The sequence below is a fragment of the Liolophura sinensis genome, chromosome 6 (genome assembly GCF_032854445.1).
Source record: "Liolophura sinensis isolate JHLJ2023 chromosome 6, CUHK_Ljap_v2, whole genome shotgun sequence".
Taxonomy (NCBI): Eukaryota; Metazoa; Mollusca; class Polyplacophora; order Chitonida; family Chitonidae; genus Liolophura; species Liolophura sinensis.
The window spans coordinates 18,835,721-18,862,089 of record NC_088300.1 but is presented as its reverse complement, the minus strand read 5'-3'; the positions used below and the strand labels follow the sequence as shown (position 1 = coordinate 18,862,089).

At 39.5% G+C, this 26,369-nt stretch overlaps 2 protein-coding genes across 2 annotated transcripts in view; both read left to right on the top strand.

The window, feature by feature from the left end:
• The first annotated feature begins 276 nt into the window (after nt 1-276).
• LOC135467905 (ribosomal oxygenase 1-like) lies at nt 277-25,713 on the top strand. Its single transcript, XM_064745828.1, has 19 exons — nt 277-399; nt 3,626-3,723; nt 4,052-4,177; nt 4,932-5,034; nt 8,252-8,493; nt 8,814-8,950; nt 10,065-10,164; nt 11,078-11,191; nt 11,954-12,060; nt 13,635-13,742; nt 14,153-14,187; nt 15,658-15,752; nt 16,364-16,447; nt 17,497-17,601; nt 19,211-19,352; nt 19,865-19,988; nt 21,361-21,466; nt 22,791-22,877; nt 23,292-25,713. Exons 2-19 carry the CDS (start codon nt 3,673-3,675, stop codon nt 23,394-23,396), a joined length of 1,971 nt encoding a protein of 656 aa, XP_064601898.1. The 5' UTR covers nt 277-399; nt 3,626-3,672; the 3' UTR covers nt 23,397-25,713.
• LOC135467906 (proteasome subunit alpha type-3-like) overlaps nt 9,936-26,369 on the top strand; it is a 244,066-nt gene continuing 227,632 nt past the window's right edge. Inside the window, exon 1 of the mRNA XM_064745829.1 lies at nt 9,936-9,946. The gene's annotated coding sequence lies outside the window, so the exon portion shown is untranslated. The remainder of the gene's footprint in view (nt 9,947-26,369) is intronic.

The window sequence follows — 26,369 nt, the reverse complement described above, 5'->3', positions numbered from 1 at the left end:
ATATGGTAGGCCTACATTTACTTCACAGCCCTACATGCTCAATTTCATGGCGACCTCGATAGGAATAATAAGATATAATAATGTATCACAAAAATACAACTTTTCATGGCATGCAAGTTGACGTAATTTCCGTTTCTATGATTGTCATCGTATATAACCTGTGATTAACACAATCTCTTAATCCCACATGTCGTCATACTTGGCGAATATCTTTGATGGACCTTTGCGGTCAAGGGGAGGCAATGTTGTGGCCAGCAGAGGGCGTTACAAGTGTAAACGTTTTCGCGGGACACGTGCATGTTGTTTGACTGGTTGGAGACAAGATAATCAGTTAAATCAGAAGTTGTGGCACCCATTCTGGACGCTGTGTTGCGATTGTGTCTGGCATTGTGAAGTAGCGTAAGTTTGTTGTTGATCGACGAAGTGGGCTATTTTAAAATTATAAATCTTCCAAAGGTCTCTGTGCAGGCTCAGTGACGCTGTAAGATAGCGTTTGTTGTTGTTGTAATGATAGATTGTCAGTGGAAGATAATGTAAAGCTAAGTCACAGTCTCAAACTTAATTGGATGAGAACATAAATCAAATTGTGGTAATTATAAGGATTGGTCAAGTGCGACGAATTATTTAGGATGAAACTTGGAACATACACTTCTGCTAGCTCCACGAGTGAAGCTGACAGCAGATTTAACAATGTACTACAGTACCGACGCTAGGTCAGCTTCACACACTCCTGCAATTATCCAAGATGTGCTTATTGTCCTACCTTAACAGCGGCCTTAAATATTAAATCCTGACCTTGTAGATCTATGCATCCATGAACAGATAAATCATGCCTGTGTACAACTGTAGCTTAAGTTTTATGTTCCGATCAGCATATTAGTAGAGTAAATTCTTGGTGCTTTGACGAAACATCTTCACTATGGTATACTGTCACCATGTTTAGACAAAATTTCACGCAATAATTAATTTCATGACATCGTGAAACCCAGTCCGGATATTACGTGGTTTTGTTTACTTGTCTCCCCCGACCTTTAGCCGAGGGTCACACGCAGTACAGACAAAACATCAGAAGAGCCCGCTGTAGAGTGGGAACTGTATTAATTGCAGCTGTCATTTTGCCACAGCATGGGGACATGCCCAAAGTGTTTCTTTGCAACGACTTGTCAACTAGTCGAAGAAGTGAGTGATGTTCTAAGTAATTTATTTGTAGCTTTTTCTTTGGCAGTGAATTGAATATGCATCTGTGTGAAGTGCAAGTTATTTATAAAAGTTGACATCATGACATTTCAAGCCAGAATCCCCGGATCACGTGGCGGCGAGTACAGCAGCCAAAAATGACAACAAACATATCGAAGTCGAGGCAACTTGTGGTCGTAAAGCGTTTGATTTTGTTGTACATGTTGGAGTAGGGACCGTGCGTGTTTATTTGAAGCACCCCTTTACCTGTTGTGTCTTCATAGAAACCAGTTTTATGCAAGTTAGGACAAAATAACAACGTTAATAACCTAATGTTCTGCATCTGATACTCGCAGAACAGGTTAGACATCCTCTGTGATACCAGAAGTCAGTGTGGCTCTGTCTGCTCGGCACATCAGTGAATTGTTAGATCATTTGAGCCACATTCGTGCGTCTAACACTTTTACTTCTCCTAGGCTTGTAAACGACTGGTTTCCGCAAGTTTACAATTTATCCTACTGAGGTGAAAGGGAGCAATCCATGACTATGCGAGCCCCTGTGAATGTAGTCAGCCAGGACTATACTTCTCTGTTTCAAATGCCAGTGGAGTAGTCTTACTCAATATTTCAATTACTTGTCTGCCATGTGTATTAGCACTACACATCATTACACCAGTGATAAGACATTAATAATTAGTAAATTAATAATGGAAAGTCTTTGAGGGAGATAATCCCTGTGGTAGTCATTATAGTAACACTAGACAAGTCTACTCGCCTGTCAGATTGAGGCTGGTACAGGTCATGAGCTCACAGCATTTAATTCAGTTTTGTTCATTCTCGCAAGTGATTGAAATAGTGACAGACGGCTTACGGTTACAGTGGGTGTAGTGTCTGAAAATGGGTTTTTTTTGTGAACTTGTATAGTTATACTTTTAGTAGGCTTAACATTTGTGGCAAAAACCTAGTAAAAATGAAAAACCAATCGTCTGCATATGTAGAATAGTGCACTTACCACATAACTAACAGTTCATTTCACTTAAGTTTCACATTCTGTAAGCATAAATTTTGGTTAAATTTTGTCAAATCTTCTCTCCAGCTCGTGCTGGCTTCCTCTCCGGCCATAAGTGGGAAGGTGTTCTAGCAACCTGCAGATGGTTGTGGGTTTCCCCCGGGCTCTGCCCGGTTTCCTCCCACCATAATGCTGGCGTCCGTCGTATAAGTGAAATATTCTTGAGTACGGCATAAAACACCAATCAAATAAATAAATAAATAAATCAAATCTTCTTTTGTTTGGTGCACTGGCCTCCTGTTATAGTTGGAAAGTCGAGGATACGAAAGTGAGGCTCTCGTACCTAGCCTCGTGGAAAAGTGCTGCCTGATTGGGCTGCATTGAAAAAAAAAATGCTTGTAACAGAACGCGAGTACCTCTGTCGAATCTTAATACACAATAAAAGCCTTTCTTGAAGTAATTAACTTTCTGAGAAAGTGGCTAAGGGTATAAGAATTATTTCTGTTATCGTTATCGGGCCTGTATGGCATAACCTACGAGTGGTTTCAGATTGAATCATAAAAAAAGATCAGATAAGATTGATGTTGTTGTTTGCAGCACATTACACAAGATAATTCTATTCTGAATGATACTAGTGATGGTTTTTTGGGAGAAATAAACTATATTTTGGAATGGGTTTGAGAGTGTTTACCTGGCTGAAAGTTCTTACATAAACAGTGACAACAAAGAAAAAGATTACATGGTCGTGTACAAGTAGAGCCTTTGGCAAGCTAGTTTTAGGTGCCGTGAGACTCAGAACAGGTTAGTTGATTATGTGGACCACTCGTTTGACATTGATTTAAGCTAGGGAAGTTTTAATTCACGGGTGGTCAAGTGTTGAGTGTTCCTTACTGTCAGTGTCATTCCAACATGTTAGGAGCTGTATTCCACTGTAGCTCGGGTAGTGTTGCAGGATTAAAGAGTTACACCGCTCCACAACTAGGTCAAATCATCCAAGAAAGTTGGTCAAATCATCCAAACTATAAAACCATGTGGTACATAAAGTGGATTCCTCTTTTTGTGGTAAGATTTGAGTTTATTACCTGGTGTTCATTAAAACTTGATGTTTCTCAGCAATGTGGTCGTTGTGAGTTCATGTCCAGTTCATGCTGGTTTTCTTACTGGTCGTATATGGAGAGGCCTGTCAGAAACCTGAGGTTGGTCTACGCCGGTCGGGTCATACCAGAGACTTGATACTTGTTGCTATCTCACTTGGCACCCAGCATTGAAAGCAAGTAGTCAGCAAGGAAATAACGTCACTGGGTTTGGTGTCGTGTCTGGTGTCTTCGGCATGATATTGTAGTGGCAGCAGTTGGGTGTGATGGACTCACTCTCCCACAAGAAGATACAATGTACACACACGCACCAATTTGAAATTATAAATTAACTTGCTTTATTTCAGATGTGTGGCAGTACAGACTAATATAACATTTTGAAGAAAAACCCAGAATGAAGTCTGCTAAAAAGATTTCGGCTTTTGCCGTGTTCAAGGGAAGAAAGGTACATGTATTAATAAAGTATAAATTCAAAACATTATTCCTTTTGGGTAAATTAAAATCTGAATAATGTTGATTTTTCTTTTGAGGGAGGGATGTGACATTTTGTTTGAAGTACATGTACATCTACATATATGTGGCAAATGCACTGTATTGTAATATGAATATGATTACAATATTACTTTACCTGCTGATAAAAGTGATACAGAATCCATACTGATTGGCTGGCATACCTAAAATTCAGCTTATTCTAAACTTGCCTGTCACACCAGCCATTCAACAATGATTCCCTTCCTCTTTAAATTTGTCGTTACTTTTGTATTTATATGTAGGATAAGTTTCAAGTGACAGATGAAAAGGATCTGAAAATGTCAACACTGCTGAAGAAATCATCCAGTGAACCAGTTGTGAACATGGCGGGAGAACAGAATGATAAAGGCACATCAAAAGCCTTCCTGGTAAAGTATCTCTGTAATCTTCCCTTTCTTGTATCTTACATGTAAACAGAAGCCAATTCAAAACATGCTCTTTACATCATGATGGTAAGAAATCAAATTGTTCAATGCCTATGAAATGGATATAGCCTGGATGAACAATTTAGACAGCTCAAGTACATGAAATGCTATGAAATAAACATTATCAAAAAAGAAAAGGTTACACACTCCCTCCTCCCCCCCCCAAAAAAGCCTTTTAATGTCCAGTTAACTTGGCTTATTTTCACGCACAATTTCACACGCCGTGAATACTCTTCTTTCCACACCTTAGAAAATTGTCTCTAATGTTCAGTGCTATCTTATAGTTTATTTCTAGCTGATGAAGAAGTGGAAGGGCTGCTGGATTTTTGTTTGACCAGTAGTTAGTTAAAATAAACTCCATTGTTTCACCAAATATGCACAAATATTTTACAAGCGCAGTCGAAATATTCAAGCAGGGGAAGGATTATAAACTTGCAGTTCAGATTATGGATTACTTTAAGCTCACGTAAGTGACTTGCACTGGCGGGCAACCAAAAAGCACAATTTACTTGCCCAACTCCAAATTCACTTGTATTTGGCAGGCAGCAATCTTTAAGTTACACCGCTGCGTTAGAATTGTTGGCATGCATTGTGCCTTTGTACCTCCGTGAACCAGTTACTAGCATGGTCAGGATCAGTTCTTGTTTTTTTGTGTGGGGATGTTATTTGACACAGTTTGTGTTTTTTGTGCTATTAGAAAAGACTAAAAGGAGGCAGCATGAGAGGAATAGCAGATGTGCGTAAACTCAGGCCGTCCTTTCTTCCAGATTCTGCCCTCTCTGAAAGTCCCCTGATACCAGGTAAGAATAGCCGCTACCAGAGAAATCTAGTAGAGCTAATTACCCTAAATGACCATCAATTTCGTCCATTACTGACATGTCCATTTTTCATCATTCTAAGAGTTCTATTGGAAAATTGTAAGTTTTAGCACCAGAATAATATTTTGTGACTTCTATTTGCCTCACAAAATGCACTGTTGTGGGCAAATTTTAGATCATATAGGGCAGGCAGCGAAATTTGGCGCGAACGAAACCGTCGGTCGCGCAACGGTTACGTGCGGTTCAATTTGGCTAACCGGAAAATCGGTTAGGCCAACTGTCCAACGAGAACGTCCTTAGAGTCAGTGTGCATTAGGTAACTACAGATAAACTGGACTGAACAGCTTTCATAATCACAACGCGGCCAGTATGGCAACGCGTCTAAAAATAGAAACATCGATTTCAGCCACAGCCAGCTGCCTGTGCTGGTCACATGGAAATGTAATCATTCATATATGCTTTACAGGCTTTGAGATAATACTCAAATTATTTATTTTGACTTATCTTTTCACGATCACGCAAGTAAATAAAACAAGGTTACCTTTTCATGTACATGTAGTTTAACTGCTACTCGAGCCCAAATTAGTCGAGTCTACCGTACAGATTGATGGAACCCTTACGGGACCTCACCGGCTGCGTTCTGATTTAGAGCACAGGCCTGTGACGCATAGGCCTGTGACGTCAAGGTCTCTCCCGGCCCTGTAGCGAGTGTATATATATATATATATATATATATATCACTGTGGTAAGACTCACACCACGTGCGTTGGAAACTGCGTTAATTATCAGTAATCAGGGATACCAAACTCGCTCCCCAATACCGTAATGACACTTACTGGACGTACTTAATGTTGGACTGGGCATATTGCAAACATATAAGCCTGTATAACAGAATTTCACGTAAAAATGTGCCACAGGAGTCAAGTACCAACCAGGCAACACACAACGTTGAAACACCGTGTGAGTGTAAAATTTCTCTTTCTTTTGTTCACCAAGCTTACGGTATGAGCTGCTAGATATAGAAAAGAAAAACAAACATAACATTGAGCTGAATACTTTTATTAATGATCCATAATGATGCCTGAAACATAAACCACGTAAACAATTAGCGTAACCGATCGGGTTGATAAACATACGTGGCGTAACCGAATGATCGGTTAGGCGAGGCGGAAAAGATGTAACCGATTTCTGGGTTTCGCCGGCAGGCCAAATTTCGCTGCCTGTAGGGTATATCTAGAACTATCACAAAACACATATTTTGGTGTTAATGTATTAACATGAGAAGATGAGAAGCAAAGTATTATTGGAATACACAAAGATGTTCATTCCATGCCTTTTAAACACAGGAGGCATTGGTTCAATTCCGATTTCAGGCTAAATATTTGAAATTCTTAACCCACCTCTACTTTTGGTGCCTTGGTGACATTAAAAGCTGTCTGTCTTACATATGGTTGGTCCTACATGAAGGGCCTTGGAAAATATGTGTCACATGTGGCAGAAATGGTGAGTAACGTACCAAATGGTAGTCGTTTATTCCGTGTACTCGGATTGTGTCACATTTGGCAAAGATTGTCAGTAACTTGCCAGAGGGTAGTGGTTTATTCCATGTACTTAGATTGTGTCACATGTGGCAAAGATTGTCAGTAACTTGCCAAAGGGTAGTGGTTTATTCCATGTACTCAGATTGTGTCACATGTGGCAAAGATTGTCAGTAACGTGCCAAAGGGTAGTGGTTTATTCCATGTACTTAGATTGTGTCACATGTGGCAAAGATTGTCAGTAACTTGCCAAAGGGTAGTGGTTTATTCCAGGTACTCGGATTATGTCACATGTGGCAAAGATTGTCAGTAACTTGCCAAAGGGTAGTGGTTTATTCCATGTACTTAGATTGTGTCACATGTGGCAAAGATTGTCAGTAACTTGCCAAAGGGTAGTGGTTTATTCCAGGTACTCGGATTATGTCACATGTGGCAAAGATTGTCAGTAACTTGCCAAAGGGTAGTGGTTTATTCCAGGTACTCTGATTATGTCACATGTGGCAAAGATTGTCAGTAACGTGCCAAAAGGTAGTGGTTTATTCCATGTACTTAGATTGTGTCACATGTGGCAAAGATTGTCAGTAACTTGCCAAAGGGTAGTGGTTTATTCCACGTACTTAGATTGTGTCACATGTGGCAAAGATTGTCAGTAACTTGCCAAAGGGTAGTGGTTTATTCCATGTACTTAGATTGTGTCACATGTGGCAAAGATTGTCAATAACGTGCCAAAGGGTAGTGGTTTATTCCATGTACTTAGATTGTGTCACATGTGGCAAAGATTGTCAGTAACTTGCCAAAGGGTAGTGGTTTATTCCATGTACTTAGATTGTGTCACATGTGGCAAAGATTGTCAGTAACTTGCCAAAGGGTAGTGGTTTATTCCATGTACTTAGATTATGTTACATGTGGCAAAGATTGTCAGTAACGTGCCAAAGGGTAGTGGTTTATTCCATGTACTTAGATTGTGTCACATGTGGCAAAGATTGTCAGTAACTTGCCAAAGGGTAGTGGTTTATTCCATGTGCTGAGATTGTGTCACATGTGGCAAAGATTGTCAGTAACGTGCCAAAGGGTAGTGGTTTATTCCATGTACTTAGATTGTGTCACATGTGGCAAAGATTGTCAGTAACGTGCCAAAGGGTAGTGGTTTATTCCATGTACTTAGATTATGTCACATGTGGCAAAGATTGTCAGTAACTTGCCAAAGGGTAGTGGTTTATTCCATGTACTTAGATTGTGTCACATGTGGCAAAGATTGTCAGTAACGTGCCAAAGGGTAGTGGTTTATTCCATGTACTTAAATTGTGTCACATGTGGCAAAGATTGTCAGTAACTTGCCAAAGGGTAGTGGTTTATTCCATGTACTTAGATTGTGTCACATGTGGCAAAGATTGTCAGTAACTTGCCAAAGGGTAGTGGTTTATTCCATGTACTCAGATTGTGTCACATGTGGCAAAGATAGTCAGTATCTTGCCAAAGGGTAGTGGTTTATTCCATGTACTCAGATTGCTTCAACCTGTAAGACTGACTGCTGTGTGCGAAATATTTTTGGCTTAAAATCTTGGTAAAATAAATAAATGATGTCAAACCGTGTTTGAACTCATTTTACTGAACAGTCAGTCTTTTCTCAGAGGAATGTACTTGAAGTTTATTTATTTCAGAAAAAGTCAAATCCACAGCCATCCTCTCTCCAAGAAAGCGAGGAAGTCCGCAGGCCAGAAATGGAGACTTTAACAGAGCGGGTGTTGCCATAGATACCAAACCAAAGAAGGCGACTAACACAGTTGGCAAACAGACAAATGTTAAGAAAACTAGAGACAAGTTAAACAATAGTGTGAAAGGCCGAAAGAGACAGAACTGCGACCAGGCGAAGGATGAAGTCACTCAGAAAAAGAAGAGAAAAGTATGTATGGGATAAGAAGCCATTTTTTATGATTTATATACTCCCAACTTTTATCAGGATTTTGTCTGTCTATCTATGGCCGGACTGCCACACCAGTTGTTTTGCATATGCAGTCTGGATTTAAATGGCCATACAAATGCAAATGAAAGAATTTTTTTTTTTTTGTCTCATATTTTTCCATTACGCAGTTGCCATGGTAACCAGATTGCCAATTTTTTGATTCTTTTCTGTGGTAACCATGGTCACTTATATGAACTATATAGAGAGAAATATATTTGAGCGAGAGTATTTTGAGTTCCATATTACATATTGTTGTCCAGGTGTCTGATAAAGAACTACCTCCACCGACAGAAGAGACTTTTCAGGGGAGCTTACCCACTATGTTTGACAGTGCAGAAGATGCCAGAAATTTGTTTGAGTGTATTATTCACCCAGTCACCACAACCAAATTCTTCAGGTAGCGTTCTCTTACCTTTTAATATTTGTACATTGCACTAAACTTACTGCTTACAGCGCATGCGTTGCTCTTTATCACTTACGTCACTGCCACCACAAGTCAGACTCGATCTTTGGAGCCTGTGAGACGCATGTATGCTTTTTTAGACTTGGCTGCATCACATGTGCCCTCCTGCGGAACTATTTAACCAGCATTCATCAATAAAATTATGTTAGGTTTTGGTTAGGATCATGTTGTACATACTCTAGATAAAGAGGATGCATGTGTATAAAGTATTGTTAGATACAAAGGCAGAAATGGATTGTTTGTGTTTTCTAACATCACTTCCTGCCTCATCATCATGACCCCAGTGACCTCAGCATTGTTCAAGATTTCTGTACAAAAATTACTAGTGGCGGAAGGATTTAAAGCGAAAGGTATAGAGAGTGACACATGCACTGTAAGGAGTATGTTGTATTAGGTTGTATTATCTAGATGGTTATTTGATGTATGTTTTGTAAGGCTTCATGTCCACAGTGGTCATCTGTGAGGTCACATGGTCAGCTCGTGAACATCTACCATAGCCTCAGGTTAGGACATTTGCCATGCGCACCCACTGGAGTGAGGTTCAGTGATTTTCTTGGGCCTTGTGTTGGTTTCATCCATTCACAGACATGAATGTTACAGTTATTAAAAGTCGATCATTTGAGTATATGATGTAACCTATCAAGCAAACAATGATGTGTTATGAAGAATTTCTGTCCTGTGATTTCCAGTTTCTTCGGTTTTCTGTTGAATGAATGATTATGGCTTAATGGCTTAATACCACATCGTTTGCTGTTGACCATCAAGCCGTAGCTGTTTACTAACAGCATGGAGAAAAAGTGTCAAGAATTGTTTTGTTTTTTTTCTTCAGGTATAACTTAATCAAGAAACATTTTTGTCCCATCTATATCTGTTTAACTTGTCTAAGGCAAGAGATAATTGGCATCATTGAAATTTCACTCAAAACATTACCAGTGTACATATATGTAGCTAGAGATGAGACCTGGTCAGCATTGATGTTTTTTTTTTTTTTTTATGGTTTCATTTTTTTGTATCCTTACATCATTACCATTACCTTTCCTATTTACAGCGAATTATGGGAACAGATGCCGTTGTTGGTGCGCCGTCACATTCCAGATTATAACCAGGGGTGGTTTAGCACGAAGGAATTGGATCGCATTTTGAGAGAGGTTATTAGCATTTCATGTTTATAGACCGTACTAATCGCTAATCCTTAGCCTGTGGAACCAATTCATTCAGCTACTACAGGTATACCCTTCTGTTAATTTCATCAGTCTCAGGTATTTCTTAATAGCTATCCCATAAAATTTGGTGGATTTAGGTCCTACTGTGACCAGAGTAATCTAGGACATAAGACCACAAGTCCTTTATTACATAAATTGTTTTTTGGATTCCGACTCTCAGCTCACTTCTCCTTGGCTTATTGACCGGAAACTTGGGAGGAGCAGTGCATTCGTCTCTGCTGTTCTGAATTTCCATGAATATGAAATACCGGCCATTGAATAAAAAGAGATAGAGGCGGTATCTGTCAATTGCTAGGACAAACGAGGTGTTGGTTCAAGCCTCCTTTCCTGCACTATTCTCAGCAAGTTGACAGTACCCCAATTCCTGAACTTTTTATAGTATGAAAGAGCAACTTTCAGTGCAGTCTATGCACAGTTTTCATTTTTTTTTAGAGACAAAATGACATTGTTTGGATTGGCCAGTTCCAGGGCTTCACAAAAAGTATAATTTTATCAGTCAGCACAGAATAATGCCTTCAAAATATACTTGAATAAACACTTTGCAAAGATGGGAGAAATACAGAAATAAGCATTTAGGTGGTCTTACATTAAGATCACTTCCCTTCTGTCAATATGACAGACATCTTAAGCTCAGGCTGTAGGTAAAAACATGTACTTCACATGTTGTAAAGTCTGTGGGTTATCTGCCATAGGCTGGTGGTTTTCTTCTTCCATAAAATTGGCATGTAAGTGAAACATTCTTGAGTATGGCATCAAAACCCTCTCAAATGAAATAACTAAATTAAAATAAGTTTTAATCATCAGCTTGTCAATTTTATTGTTTGTGTGAACCTTTCAGGAGCCGATACAGTTTGGAGTGAACCTTGACATCACCACCTATGAGAATGGTCAGCGCGAGACACATAATCCTGTGGGGAGAGCGTATGCACCAGTCGTCTGGGATTACTTCCAGGTACTGGGGACAGCTTTACCAGGTGTCTGAAGCGCTGTTATGCTTGATATTGAATAGATCTATAATGATGGGGGAACTGTCTGAACACACAAAACCCAGTCCATATTCATGCAGACTTGTCCCAAAATGGTGGAATAATTTTCTGTATTACATACAATGCTTTGTTCTGATGGATTAGACCCCATATGGTGGAATAATTGTCTATAACACACGATGCTTTGTCCTGCAAGGGGAGATCTGAAGGTGGAATACTAGTAAGTATATGTAACCTACAATGACTGAATTTTGAAAGATTTTACCTAAAATGATATCTGTAAAACACTCCATGTATTCTCCAGATGGTTTAGATGCCAAAATGGTGGAAGGATTATCTGTAACACATAATGCTCTGTCCCGAAAGAGGAGATCCGAAATGAAGGAATAATTATTTGTAACTAAGCTTGAAAATATTTTTCTCCCATTTAATCCGACCCAAGAAAAGTACATGTAAAGCATATTTCTTGGATGAAATTCAGTTTAAGGCCACTACATAAAAGATTTTCAGGTCATCTGGGATGTGGTAGGTTTCAGATATGGTATTCAATTAACGTTATACAAGGACAATTTAAACATGGAAAGGAAAATGCTAATGATTTGTCTACACACTTTAAAGATGGAATGTATGTGTAGACACATGTTTATGACAAAAACTTTCTGTATGTATACATGTACCAGCATCTGTTTGTTTTAATTATTTCCTGTATTTGCGCTCTGTGCTCGCAGAATGGCTGCTCCGTGCGATTACTTAACCCTCAGACCTACTCGGACAATGTCTGGAAGTTCCTCTCCACCCTTCAGGAGTACTTTGGCTGCTGTGTTGGTGCTAACATGTAAGACAGATTTTGTAACAGTTCTGTGGAAATTTTGGGGTACTCGCTATTCGGCAGCCATGCAAAGATTTCCCTTCTTCCTTCATTCTTGGGACCATGGCACTACTTTGTCCAAGGTCGTCTCTGTGTGGTCTCACAAGTTTGCCTTCGCTCGAGACTTACAGGACAACTCAGGCTAAAAGCCAATTGTTTACTGCTCGTATCGTGCCTCAAGGTACTGAATAACGCTCCACTGGCACATGACAAACTCTCTACTGAGCTGTGTCGGAGACCCTTCTGAGGTGCACAGGATTATCAACCAAAGGTCGGAATATAGTTCTGTCTACAGACATAGGCCTATTCTACTTCGCTAGCGAAGTTACAGTCCCTGTGCTTCAGCTATTTGAACATATATTAGCTGTGAAAAGCGGAAAATTTATCTTGCAATATATAACCTACCTCTTCACAACAAGATCAGTTCATCAACTTGGTTAAGGGAGTAAATATGCGATCAAATCTCGGTGTTTATGGTCAGCACACTGAATGTGATATACATTTATATTATGCCATACAGAATAATGCAACATATATTCTATTATAAACTGGCCAAAATTTCGCATAAATTTCGCAAACCAGCGCATATAAAGCACATGCCATAGCCAGCGCTTCTCACCTAGGACCTCGCCCCAACACCGGCAGACAGCAGTCTTGTGTGGCTGTGCCTCTGCGTGATCCTTCACTCTCATGTTGTACCATTTGTCACGTTTGTATAAAGGTGACGTCTAAATAACATCATGTATTCATATTACTGCAAGGATCATGTAAGCCTCATGTCAAAAGAACTTAAAAAAAATAAAGATAACCCAAATCCCCTATGTTCATGTCAGAGTCTGGCATCACCAGGCTGTAGACCTTTAACTGTATGCTACTTCTGGTTGATGGACATGTAGGCGGAGCTGCAGCTACCAGTGTTTTCAACAAGTCACCTGAAATGGCTGGTGTATGTTTTTTTTAAATCTGACTGGTGTTTTTGGGAATTATTCAAGATTAGCCTGCATCATTGATTGTCTATACAGACTTCCTCAGTTGCTGACCAAATTGCCAGCCGGGGAGTTGAACAGAAGTGTGATTTACACAGAAACAGTGAATTTAACCCAAGCAGGCAGTTTTGAGAGATTAATTTATTCCCTCTGTTTATTTTGATACACGTATAAGCTAAACAGAGTGGAATGAATTCCATAAAGTCATTTTGTAGTCACAGAGTCAGAAAAGAAACGTTACACTGTGTCTGGTAATCCAGCACTTTGAATACAGTGTATTGGTGCAAATGGGAAATAATCACCGGATTACTTTTCTGTGAGAAAAATCTTTCAAACGGATCATTTTTTTCTTTCTTTTAATAGTGGAAATATTTTTTAGAGTAATTTCTTCACCTTTTTTTCACCATAAGTATTGAAAACAATTTGAAAATTGGATACATAAGAATTAACTTATGTACTAATTACAAATGTAAAATTTTTGTTCATGATGTTCCTTACAAATGCTTCTCTCTCATTTGATCTGTCTCACCAGCTATTTACACCTGTTGATTACAGTTACCTGACCCCTGCTGGCACTCAGGGCTTTGCTCCTCACTATGATGACATTGAGGCATTTGTGCTGCAGCTGGAGGGCAAGAAACACTGGAAGTTGTACCAGCCAATGTAAATATACAGAGATATGCTGCCACTTTTACAAAGCCTTGTGAAATCCATTTTCTTACAATTTTCTGATCTTTATTTTTTCTTTTATTTATTTTTTTTGTTTGGCTCAGATGATGATGTCTAGCTTCACAAATGCCATATCTTAATCATATAACATAGTTAGGGGCCAATGCGAGTTGTAAAAAAAAGTTACAAAATATTTTTATAAAACCTCTGTTTATACTTTAGATCTTTCTGTATATATGGGTGATACAGCACTAAAACCAAAATCTTGCTGAACGCAAGGTGGAATATAAAACAAAGGAACACAATGGTCATAGCTGAGTTGATTGACTGTAAAAGTACACAATGGAAAATTTTATGGAATGAAACTCAGGACTGATAATTTTTGCTTTTTTTTTTTTTGGCAGAAATGACAATGAGAAGTTACCAAGGTTTTCCAGTAGTAAGTGTATTCCCATTCTCGATGAATTAGTGATTTTGAGGTTAGAAAAATTCTGGGTTTTAACACCATATTGGAAGTATTTAAGCCATATTATGGTGACTGATTAAACAAATTGCTGCATGATATAACTGATCACTGAAGTGTTGTGTCAGTCAGTGGCCTATTGCATGGGATTGCCTCACATACAAGGATCATTTATAAAGTGAAGAATGTGGAAAATGTTAAGTACTGTAAATCTGCAACATTTTCAACCACTAAAGCATTTTTTCAGTGGAATTTATGCACACAGTTATTATGAAAATTGTGCTGAATGATTTTTTTGTGTCACTAAAGATGCAAGCTTCATAAAACTTTCCGAATTATTTCTTTCTCAGAATGTTTCAAAATATTGGTTGCATAGGCGGCTGAATAGGTTGAAGAATGAGGGTATATTAATAGTGCCTGTTCAGATGAGGGTATAATAATAGTGCCCGTTCAGATGAGGGTATCTTAATAGTGCCTGTTCAGATGAGGGTATAATAATAGTGCCCGTTCAGATGAGGGTATCTTAATAGTGCCTGTTCATATGAGGGTATATTAATAGTGCCTGTTCAGATGAGGGTATATTAATAGTGCCTGTTCAGATGAGGGTATAATAATAGTGCCTGTTCAGATGAGGGTATATTAATAGTGCCTGTTCAGATGAGGGTATAATAATAGTGCCTGTTCAGATGAGGGTATATTAATAGTGCCTGTTCAGATGAGGGTATATTAATAGTGCCTGTTCAGATGAGGGTATCTTAATAGTGCCTGTTCAGATGAGGGTATATTAATAGTGCCTGTTCAGATGAGGGTATAATAATAGTGCCTGTTCAGATGAAGGTATCTTAATAGTGCCTGTTCAGATGAGGGTATCTTAATAGTGCCTGTTCAGATGAGGGTATATTAATAGTGCCTGTTCAGATGAGGGTATATTAATAGTGCCTGTTCAGATGAGGGTATAATAATAGTGCCTGTTCAGATGAGGGTATCTTAATAGTGCCTGTTCAGATGAGGGTATCTTAATAGTGCCTGTTCAGATGAGGGTATAATAATAGTGCCTGTTCAGATGAGGGTATCTTAATAGTGCCTGTTCAGATGAGGGTATATTAATAGTGCCTGTTCAGATGAGGGTATAATAATAGTGCCTGTTCAGATGAGGGTATCTTAATAGTGCCTGTTCAGATGAGGGTATCTTAATAGTGCCTGTTCAGATGAGGGTATATTAATAGTGCCTGTTCAGATGAAGGTATATTAATAGTGCCTGTTCAGATGAGGGTACATTTATAGTGCCTGTTCAGATGGATGAGCTTCTTCATGTAGACATTAAACTGGAGGAATTTAGTTCTGTAGTTGTGACTCTTTGACAATGTCAGTCCCTCCTTAATAGTAGAGGAGCTGCAGTAGAAATGTTTTCTTATAATAAATATCATCCTTTTGCATTTTTCTAAGGAAATTTCCGCGAGGAAGAGGTAGGGAAGCCTATCCTAGATGTCGTTTTAGAGGCTGGGGATCTGCTATACTTCCCCAGGGGCATCATCCATCAGGTGGGTCAGCCAGTCACAAAGGTGTGAAAGCTGTGGTGAATGAACCAAGGTTTCGCCCATGATTAAGAGTTTTGTTTGTCTTGGAATAGTGTCAAAAGATTTGTGTACAAGATAGCATGATGTCATAGTGTGAAAATGTAATATTTTGTGACACTTATTGAAAGTACCATTTTGGGGTCTAAATTTTGGGTCATTTACCACAGTGTAATAACATGTGTGAGATAATACTTTGTAGTGATATATCAAGTTCCACATTGGGACACAAGGAAAAGGGACGTGATAACTGTGTCTGGTCCAGATAAAATGTTGGCCTCTTAACATTGCAAACACTTCATCTGTTTGTATCCTTTACTTGATGGCTCATTCGACTAAATTGTTGTTCTTGCCCCAGCCAATCACACCTGGTCAGTGAGGTGGCAGACTTGAATCCTACTGTCCTTATTCAGACAAATAATTTGGCGAGGTTGAAGTTGTGATTATTGAACCAGAGTCTTCGCCTGAATACAACATCCTATCCATGCTAGTTTTGTAGCTTCACGAAACAAGTTTTTAGTTTTAGTTTAGATTAGCTTTATTGCTGAATGATAAGTCTGCCTTGTTGTATTGAGCAGGCCACAGCCATGGATGACACTCACTCTTTGCACATCACTGTGTCCTGCTATCAGAAGAATTCATGGGGGGATCTGCTGGAGAAGGTGAGTACATATGAAGGATTTCATGTATTCAGGTGGGGGATTTCATGTATTCAGGTGAGGGATTTTGTGTTTTCAGGTGGGGGATTTCATGTGTTCAGGTGGGCGATTTCATGTATTCAGGTGAGGGTTTGATGTATTCAGGTGAGGGATTTCATGTATTCAGGTGGGGATTTCATGTATTCAGGTGGGGAATTTGATGTATTCAGGTGGGGGATTTGATGTATTCAGGTGGGGATTTGATGTATTCAGGTTGGGGAATTAATGTATAATGGTGAAAGTTTTGCCGTGTGTTAGGCTAGCCATAGTGGTATGGGTAAGCGGTACTGTACGACCACTTTCAGCTGGTTTATGAGTGTCTTTGAAATACAGAAAATAGTGTTATAGGTAAGACATGGGACACAGTGAGCAAGCTTGGTTGGTGTTGTTTTGATCAAGAAGTTTGTAGGACCCATAGTAGTGAAGCAGTAGTAGTTTTGTTCTCCCATAAGCCTGTGACTGTGAAGAGTCTTCATTCATAATTAACTGTCCGTAGATTTTATAAGATGACAGGGCTTACTGTCCATGGTTGAGTTATTCATTTTGCCTATACAGACAGGCAGGGTATATCACAGTTAAGTCGTCTGCTTCGGGACCGGTAGATCCAGGATCAATCCTTGATCGAGTCACACCTAAGACTTTAAAAGAGGAAGTTGTAACTTCCTCGCTTGGCATTCAGCATGAAGGGGATAGTACAACAACTGGTTGACCCGTATCAGTATAATGGCTCGGGCGGGGCGGCTTGCTTGCCTTCGGTAAGTCGTCTCAGTGAGGCAGCACTAAATAAAAGAGCGGTGGAAATCCGTCCTGCAACAAGGAGGCACATTACACGTACATGCACCCTAATGATTCCTTCGTCGTCATATGACTGAAAAATTGTTGAGAACGACGTTAAACCCCAAGCACTCACTCACTCACAGTTAAGACAGGGTATATCACAGTTGTACATACAAGTCTGTAGGTAACATTCCTACTTCACCGTTGTAAAGCTGCTTGTCTTCTGCTGATTGTAGCTTGTTCCTCGAGCGCTGGAAATAGCCATGGAGGAGGATGTGGAGTTTAGGACAGGGTTACCCAGGGACTACCTTCATCACATGGGCATAGCGAACTCAGACTTAGTAAGTACATGTGTACCTCATACCACCGCCTCGAAATCAGGAGATCTGGGATCAAACCAGGTCAGGTCATACGAAAACTGGCGCTTGTTGCTGCCTCGCTTGGCTCTCAGCCCTCAGAGATTACAACAGGGAAACAGGACTGGTCAGCCCAGTGTCAGTATAATATGACTGGGTGGTGTGTCATGTCTGGTGTCTTCGGCATGATACTTCTGTTGCATCAGCCCTTCAGTGTCATGGGTTTTCCCTGCCACAGGATGACACAGTATACGTACACATACCTAATGATTCTTGTCATCGTAAGACTGAAAAATTGTTAAGTACGACATACACGTAAAACCGAAAGCATGCATACGTACCTCACATACATACGAAGTTTGAGCACATCTTGTACTGCCGCTCATCAGTTGGGCCATGATGGCTGTGTGTTTGACATCCCTCAACATAAGCGGTTACATTCAGCAATGTCGTCCTAAAAGCTGACAATGGCTTAGCTGGTGACAGCAAGTTTTTTTTATCTGAACTGACATGTTTGTTCTTCATTATGGTCCAGTTTACGTCAAACTTTCATGAGTATCACATTTAAAGTTTTTAGTCCTTTGGTTGAGTTTCTTGTAACCAGTGTACACAAAATATTCATTACAAGGCACGAAAAGCAAAAAGTAGGCCCACAAAATGTGTTGTCCAATTTTTTTCAAAGCACACTAGGCTTTATGCGTAGTCTTAACCATTGTCATGTGTATGATGGACATAGGAACTTGGGTTACAGTATTGTCTTACTTGATATTCATTATGCACATGAAAATCCTGTGGCAGTGCCACTGTGAAACAAATCGCAAATTTTGGCCAATGATGAGGGCTTGGTTGACAATACTCATAGAGCTCTATTGGTCAGAATTCATTCGGTTGGTGTGTAAGGCTTTTGCACGATGCCTGTCATGTTTGTGAGTTGAGGAAAGCCCAGAGCCTTGGGTAACTCACCACTCTTCACCGTAAAGCTGCGTCTGAACCAAGACACCTGTGGTTTTGATGATTGGGTTCAGAGTGGTGAGATTTCCAGCACGGCACAATGCTACAGAAACCTCTCACTAATGCCGTCGCCGTGGCTCAGGTAGGTTTCCTCTCTGGTCGCATATGGAAAAGTCTGCAGCAAGCTACCGATACTCATGGATTTCCACCAGGCTCTGCTCGGTTTTCTCTCACCATGATGCTGGCTGCCATTATATAAATCATACGTTCTCATGTATGCCGTAGATCACCAGTTAAATGAATAAATAAATGAACAAGTAATCTCACGACTGGTGTATTTTAACATGAAGTTCCCAAAGGTCCTTGAAGTACCGTACTTGAATTTTGTTGAGATGTTACCTTAAAAATCAAAGAAAAGGAGTGTATTTTGGAAATAATCTTTGAGACTCTTTATCTTTCCATGTTATACGACACATGGCAAAATGTTAGAAATGGAATGTTTAAATATAAGAATAGTGTTAAATCTCCACATGAAGGTTCTGTACTTAAACCGTATGGTCCTGGAAGTGTGAAGTGTTGGAACACATGGGATATTAGATCTTTGAAAGTCCTGTAGTTTCATGAGTGGGATGCCTGTTGACAGAACAGTCCTGTGCGTAAAGCCTTCCTGAAGAAGTTGGAGACGTTGATGAGCAAATTGCTGAGTCATGCCCCTGTGGACGCAGCCTGTGATCAGATGGGAAAGCAGTACATCTTTGACAGTCTGCCTCCCCACCTCACTGATGGTAATACCAAAAAAAAATTGTTGTTTTCCTTTAGTTTTCTCCTTGAATCTTCTTTGCTACTAGGTACATGTAAGTGGGTGATAAAAAACGTTAGTTATAAAATGTAAAAAAAAAAAACACTTCCCCTCTTTTCATTGAATTTCAGAACTATTGAGACAGATGTTTCTGTGTTTGAGAAGGAAAATCTGTTTCCATGCCTGTCCCAGGGCAGGTAGCTCTCTATTAGTGCCTATCCCAGGGCAGGTAACTATGTGTAAGTGCCTATCCCTTTGCAGGTGTAACCTCGGCACCTTGTTGAAGTGCCTTTCCCAGGGCAGATAACTCTGTATGAGTCACCGTCCCAGGGTAGATAATCCTGTGTAAGTGCCTATTCCAGGGCAGGTAAATCTGTATCAGTGCCTGAACAAGGGCAGGCAACTGTATACAAATGTCTATCCCAGGACAGATAGCCAAAAATTTGAATTTCTACCCCTGGTATACAGTTACGATGCATTGTGTGCATACATTTACAGACGAGAAGAGCTGCAGCATTCACAGTGCTGGTGAAAAGTGGAGCCCATCCAAAATGTGTGTGATCGGGACAGCGGAAGTGGAGCCTGATACTCAAATCAAGCTGATTAGGAGGGGAGCAATACGGTGAGTTTGAATGACCTGGCTGAATATCTCCTGTTGATAAGTTGTTGCCATGGACAAGAACAGCATTATGTTTGTCTCCTGTTGATAGTTTGTTGCCATGGACAAGAACAGCATTATGTTTGTCTCCTGCTTGTAGGTTGTTGCCATGGACAAGAACAGCATTATGTTTGTCTCCTGTTGATAAGTTGTTGCCATGGACTAGAACAGCATCATGTTTACCTCCTGCTTGTAGGTTGTTGGCATGGGCAAGAACAGTATTATGTTTGTTTCTAGTTGATAGTTTGTTGCCATAGACAAGACCAGCATTATGTTAGTCTCCTGCTTGTAGGTTGTTGCCATGGACAAGAACAGTATTATGTTTGTCTCTAGTTGATAGTTTGTTGCCGTAGACAAGAACAGCATTATGTTTGTCTCCTGCTTGTAGGTTGTTGCCATGGACAAGAACAGCATTATGTTTGTCTCCTGCTTGTAGGTTGTTGCCATGGGCAAGAACAGTATTATGTTTGTTTCTAGTTGATAGTTTGTTGCCATAGACAAGAACAGCATTATGTTTGTCTCCTGCTTGTAGGTTGTTGCCATGGACAAGAACAGCATTATGTTTGTCTCGTGCTTGTAGGTTGTTGCCATGGACAAGACCAGTATTATGTTTGTCTCCTGCTTGTAGGTTGTTGCCATGGACAAGACCAGTATTATGTTTGTCTCCTGCTTGTAGGTTGTTGCCATGGACAAGAACAGCATTATGTTTGTCTCCTGCTTGTAGGTTGTTGCCATGGACAAGACCAGTATTATGTTTTTCTCCTGCTTGTAGGTTGTTGCCATGGACAAGACCAGTATTATGTTTGTCTCCTGCTTGTAGGTTGTTGCCATGGACAAAACCAGTATTATGTTTGTCTCCTGCTTGTAGGTTGTTGCCATGGACAAGAACAGCATTATGTTTGTCTCCTGCTTGTAGGTTGTTGCCATGGACAAGACCAGTATTATGTTTGTCTCCTGCTTGTAGGTTGTTGCCATGGACAAGAAAAGTATTATGGTTGTCCCCTGTTGATAGGTTGTTGACAAGGATAAGAACAGTGTTATGTTTGTCTCCTGTTGATACTGTATTTTGACATCTTATTAACATGGCAACGGTCAGTATTTTGTATATGCCATGATTTCTGTGTTGAGACTTTATTGCCATGTCCAAGGGCCATATTAAGTAGTATTCTTTCTAGACTGTGTGATGACAGGTTGTTGCCCTGGCCATATTTAGTCTTAGGTAGTGCTCTTTTTCCTCCCACACCATATCCAGGATTTTTTTGTAATGACAGATTGTTATCATGGCTGATGGCCTCTGTATTATTTCTGACTTACCTTGACTGTTCTCTGGCGACAGGTTGTTGACTGAGGGTGAGGACCAGGTACACGTCTATCACTGCCTGGAAAACACCCGTCTCTACCACGGCCACGGGGAGCCACAATACATTGACATCTCTGTTGAGGTAACTACCATTGTCCATTGTTCATATAGGTATACCATTGTACCCAGTTAAACGCTTGTCATATTTCATTGGGTAATATCCATGATAATATTAGGGCCTCTTAGTAGTCATCTGAACCCTTTGTTTTTTTTTCAGGATTCTCTGTCATTAGAGAATACCAGCCCTGATCATTAATGTCAATCTTTCCAAAATTCTGACGTGTGAAGTTGGCTGGTTGACACGGTAACCTGTTAATTTTGAATCCTGACTCAAGCTTCATGCATTAATATTGAATCACTGGAGGTGACATAAAAACACATGTTCAAGGGTTTGTCAACATATGACACGAATAAGATACATATAAGAAGTTGTTACTTGGTCTCTGTAATCATCAGTTTTTAGGACAGAATTTTAAAATTTTTCCCTGCCTTCATAGGACATTGGCAGCAAGAAAGGATCTGCAGGACTGTCGCGTGGTCTTACATGAATTTCGTTGATAACTTTGCCTTTCATGATTATGACTTTATAATATGTCACACATGTGAAAGCTCACAAATAACTTCCCAAAGGTTGATGGTTTATTCTGGTTTCTTCAGTTAAGAGACTTAATTGAAGCATTCTGGTGAAGAGACAAGCCAAGTAACTGTACATTCCTGGATAAGAAAGCACAAAGCTCAAAGGACTTGTGTGGGATGGAGTGAGGGTATAAAGTGCGCAGACAGCATTGGGCCTATGTTTTAGTTTTGATTTTTTATGTAAGGCGACGTCTGAAGTCCATCACTTAGAAGTATGCGACTTCTCTATAGGTAGTCTCCACATTAGACGTTATGTCATCTGTAGAAGCTCGTGCCACCTGGTGAACAAATATGCCAAGCTCAAAAATATTCTAATATTCCTAGCAACTCTAAAACAATTACTATTGAAGACATTGTTGTCCGTTTACAAATCTCTCGGTTGTCATAATTTTTTTTTAAGTCTATTGCAACACAAACATGTTTGGAACATTTTTTCCATCATGCATCAGCCGTTTCTCAAATGTTTGCTGGCAAGTAGAGAGAGAAAAAATACATCACTGCACAGATACGTCACATAATGTGTTAGAGAAGGAAGGAAAGTGTAAAAAGCCGTGGAGACTTAACTATGGGAAAGTTGCACGTCTCTAGGTAGTGGACTTATGGCGTAATGTGCCTGGCAAATTATGGGAGAAGTATGGGAGAAATTACGGTTTCTGAATAGTGATGTCACAACAAAAGGTTCAGTCTTGATGACTGCAAAAAATCTGTCTTGATTTGATGTACTGGATGATTACTGATTTTGTTCAAATGAAAATGATCTGCATTTTCAGGCTGCACCTGCTGTGGAATTCCTTATCCATTCCTACCCTGAGTACGTCTTGGTGGATGATCTTCCCATGGAGTCAGTACAGGAAAAGGTTTGTACCTTGTACTTCATGTATGTTTACATGAATGTTTAGTTACAACAAAAATATGTGTGGTTGGCAAAAGGGCGCTCAAGTTTCATCCAGTCATAAACCTGTTCTTCGTTGCATATTTAAAGGAAAAAATTATTAATATCTGTATGACATAGAACTCCAATCAAATAAATAAATAGAAAAATTATGGAGAACATTGTTTTAAAACAAACTAGAATTCGTCTACCCAACACACAATATCCAAGGAGAGGTAAATGAGAAATTCTGCACTGACCTGCTGAAATATAGAATGCCTGCTATATGCACTACATTTAATGGTAATCAACCAGCAGGGAGATCTGTGTCCTTCACTGATGCCTTGTTTTTTGTGTATTCCAGTGAAAAATTGTAATTGTGTTTATGATTATATTTCAGGTTAATCTAGCTCGCGCTTTGTATGAGAAAGGATTGCTGAGGACAGAAACCCCCCTAGAGCCCCTTAACGATGAGGAAAGTTGTCATGATGAGGCAGAGCTGTAATGATGAGGTGAAGCCGTCACCATGGGAACCTTACATCTCTTGTTCATTTTATCAAGGCTTTGTTGAATATGCATGTGACTGTTTTGGTGAACTTTGTGCATAATGTAACCAATGACAACCCAAGATATACAGAATACAAGATTAACGGATCCATTTTACCCCTGATCTGAGTGTACCGTCTCTTATTAACCATGTTCAGAAACAGATTATTCTTTTCAAGATTTATGAATTTTGCAAAGATGTTACAAAGGGGAGGTAATTTGAGGGCGATGTGACCATGGAAAAGGTGGCGGCCTCTGGGCATTAACACATGCTATAGTTTAGAGAAATTGTCATGCAGTCTTGCACAACCATGCCTAGCTACACATCGCTCATATTCATGTACTCATTTCTGTGAGATCATTGTCTGTACACAAATATTCATTGTCTTGTCAGTACTGTCTGTGCAATCATGTATTGTGATGTTGATGAAGATCAAGGTTAGTGTGATAAAGCCAGGCTTGATTTGGTAGTAGTGGGTTTTCTCTGTCTTCTCGGTGGAATAAATAATGTGTAAGTTTTCTTATTGAAAACCGATGTAGATTCTTGAATTAACGTCATACCACAACTGTGAGGAAACACTTTACCCAGAAAACTGTAGTATGAGAGTATCCAGGCTGCTAAATGACCAGGCACAGCTGTAGACAATACTTATAGTCACATTCGTATTTCAATGTATAGGTTAATACATTTGTTTCAAAACTTCTTTTTTTCTGGAATGTCTGAAATGGGTGGTTGTCATGAGAGTTTGCAGTCTTCAGTTGACATTCTCAGATATAAAAATGGAAAGTATGGAAATAGTAAGTAGAATAATTTCAGTTTGGCTGCCGAAGAATTGCCTGACAATTCTTCGGCAGCCAAACTGAAATTATGATCTTCATGACAAAAAGGTTATTCTATTATTTATTCTGATTTGTCTTATAGGGTGATCACAAGTAAAGTTGACAAACAGTCAACATCATTTTTATTAGACATGTCAACTTATAACATTACGATGTTCTGATGTTCATCAGTTGCATGTAACTTGATAGATTGTTAGACTGCTTTGATGTAATGCCGTAGTCAATCAGGTATATAGAATAGGCGATCTGGAAATTCAGGGTACAGGTCATAAGAATCATGGCTCTATTGCGTAGAAGTTAGAAGTAGAAAAGTGGACGGGTGATTAGTTTAACGCTTTTGTTTTCCACGAGTTACACCTGTGGACTTCCTATCACTCTCTATGTACTATTCTTCATCAGTTTGACAGTGTCTTTAAGAGGGTCTCAAACAGTTGTTATTCGTGTTGCCAGTATTGGAATTCTTGTAAACCTTTTCAGAAAGAAAAAGGTCACAAATTTTATTATTTTCATGAAGTACCCTTTCATATCTGTTGTATCTTTGAGGAACCTTTTACATACTTATGAGATTGACTTATGTTGGCTTTCAATGAAGACATTGGATTTTGAACGGTTGGATTTTTTCTTAGAGTACAAAATAACCCATTGTTGTTGTTGTTCATTAGAACTTGTCATTGTGTGCATTAGGTTGTTATGTCATTGATGAGAATAGCTTCTAGAAGAGAACTAGCAGTGATAAGTGCTTTTTTGTTTGACCGTCTATTACCACATTTGGCATCTTTGGAACTTTGCGTTAATATTTACCACATTCTAGTCTTTGAAATGATTGTAAGTTCTTGGACTGTTTAACAAAGTTGATACATACATCTGTGTGTCATATTCAGATCGTAGGTTGTATATAAATGTTCGCTCTTTTGAGAATTTTACATTTTATAGTAGCCGACAGGACCTAGTTGATTTTTGTCTTGTAAGGACTTCCTGATTTTATGGTCATTCATTCCAAATGATATGCTAGTGATTAGATAAACAGGAACATCTTGAGAAATTAAGCCATTTCTATCTCCTGGACGTGTAACTAATGCTCAGATCTCTGATCATGGGCAGAATTCTCTGCTATTAAGCAACTCACTGTTTTCATAAAACTTTTTATAGAAAGTACCTCGGGGAAAAAATCTCTTGGATCTTTGCAATTATGAAACATGACTATGTTGTGTCGTCGATGTTCGTGGAATGTTTGCCTGGCAGTTAGGAATGTGTTTAAGTTCTCCTGTGGTGGGGGTGTGTAAGCTGGCCTCTCATTCATCCTGCTCACAATCCCTTGCAAACATACATTGTAGATAAAGTAGTCTTATCTAGGCATGGACTTGAGCTTCCGGTATTTTAGTGCGATTTAAAGTGCTTTGGTTACATGTCTCATCTCATTTTGTTTCTTCATTTTTAGAGCCTTGTTTTTATGACTTTTAAGAGATTTATGATGAATAAAACATGTTTTATTTAAAAAAAATTTTTTAAATTGTTTTTTTTAATTTGTTCATTTCATGGCTGTACTTAAAAGTATTTCTCTTGTACGACGGGGGCCACTATTATCGTGGGAAGAAAGCGGACAGAGCCCGGGAGAAACCCACAGGTTGCTGGCAGTCTTTCACACCTACCACCAGAGAGGAAGCCGACTTGAGCAACAATAATTTAACATAAGCCAAAGAAATTTCTAGAAGAAACGGACACTTTTTTTGAACAGTCCATTGCATGAACGACAGTGTTTATTTTGAAGCCTCTAACGTGTTGGCCGTAGTAGCAATCATGGATTTGTTGCTGTAAAGATTCCGAAGTCTCTGGTTGACACTCCGTTAAACCATTAGCCCGATGTGATTTTAGCCAGTGAGGTCACATGTTCGAATCCAGCACTTGCTGTGTTGAATTTTTCAAGTACCTGATGGACGGTGGTTTATTTGGGGGAAGCCTGACTTCCTTCCCCCATGAATTTGTCCACCGTCATAGTTATCTGATTGTTGCTTAACGCTATGTGCGCGAAGTTTTCACTTATACGATGGCGGGTGGTTTTAAAGGTGGGGGAAACCTGAGTGCCCGGCGAAAC

Excerpts from the sequence above, each read along its gene's own strand:
- LOC135467905 (XM_064745828.1), top strand. The coding sequence starts at position 3,673 with ATGAAGTCTGCTAAAAAGATTTCGGCTTTTGCCGTGTTCAAGGGAAGA. Across the intron at positions 12,061-13,634 it reads TGCTGTGTTGGTGCTAACAT|TTACCTGACCCCTGCTGGCA; the intron begins GTAAGACAGATT and ends TGTTGATTACAG. Across the intron at positions 16,448-17,496 it reads GGGGGGATCTGCTGGAGAAG|CTTGTTCCTCGAGCGCTGGA; the intron begins GTGAGTACATAT and ends TGCTGATTGTAG.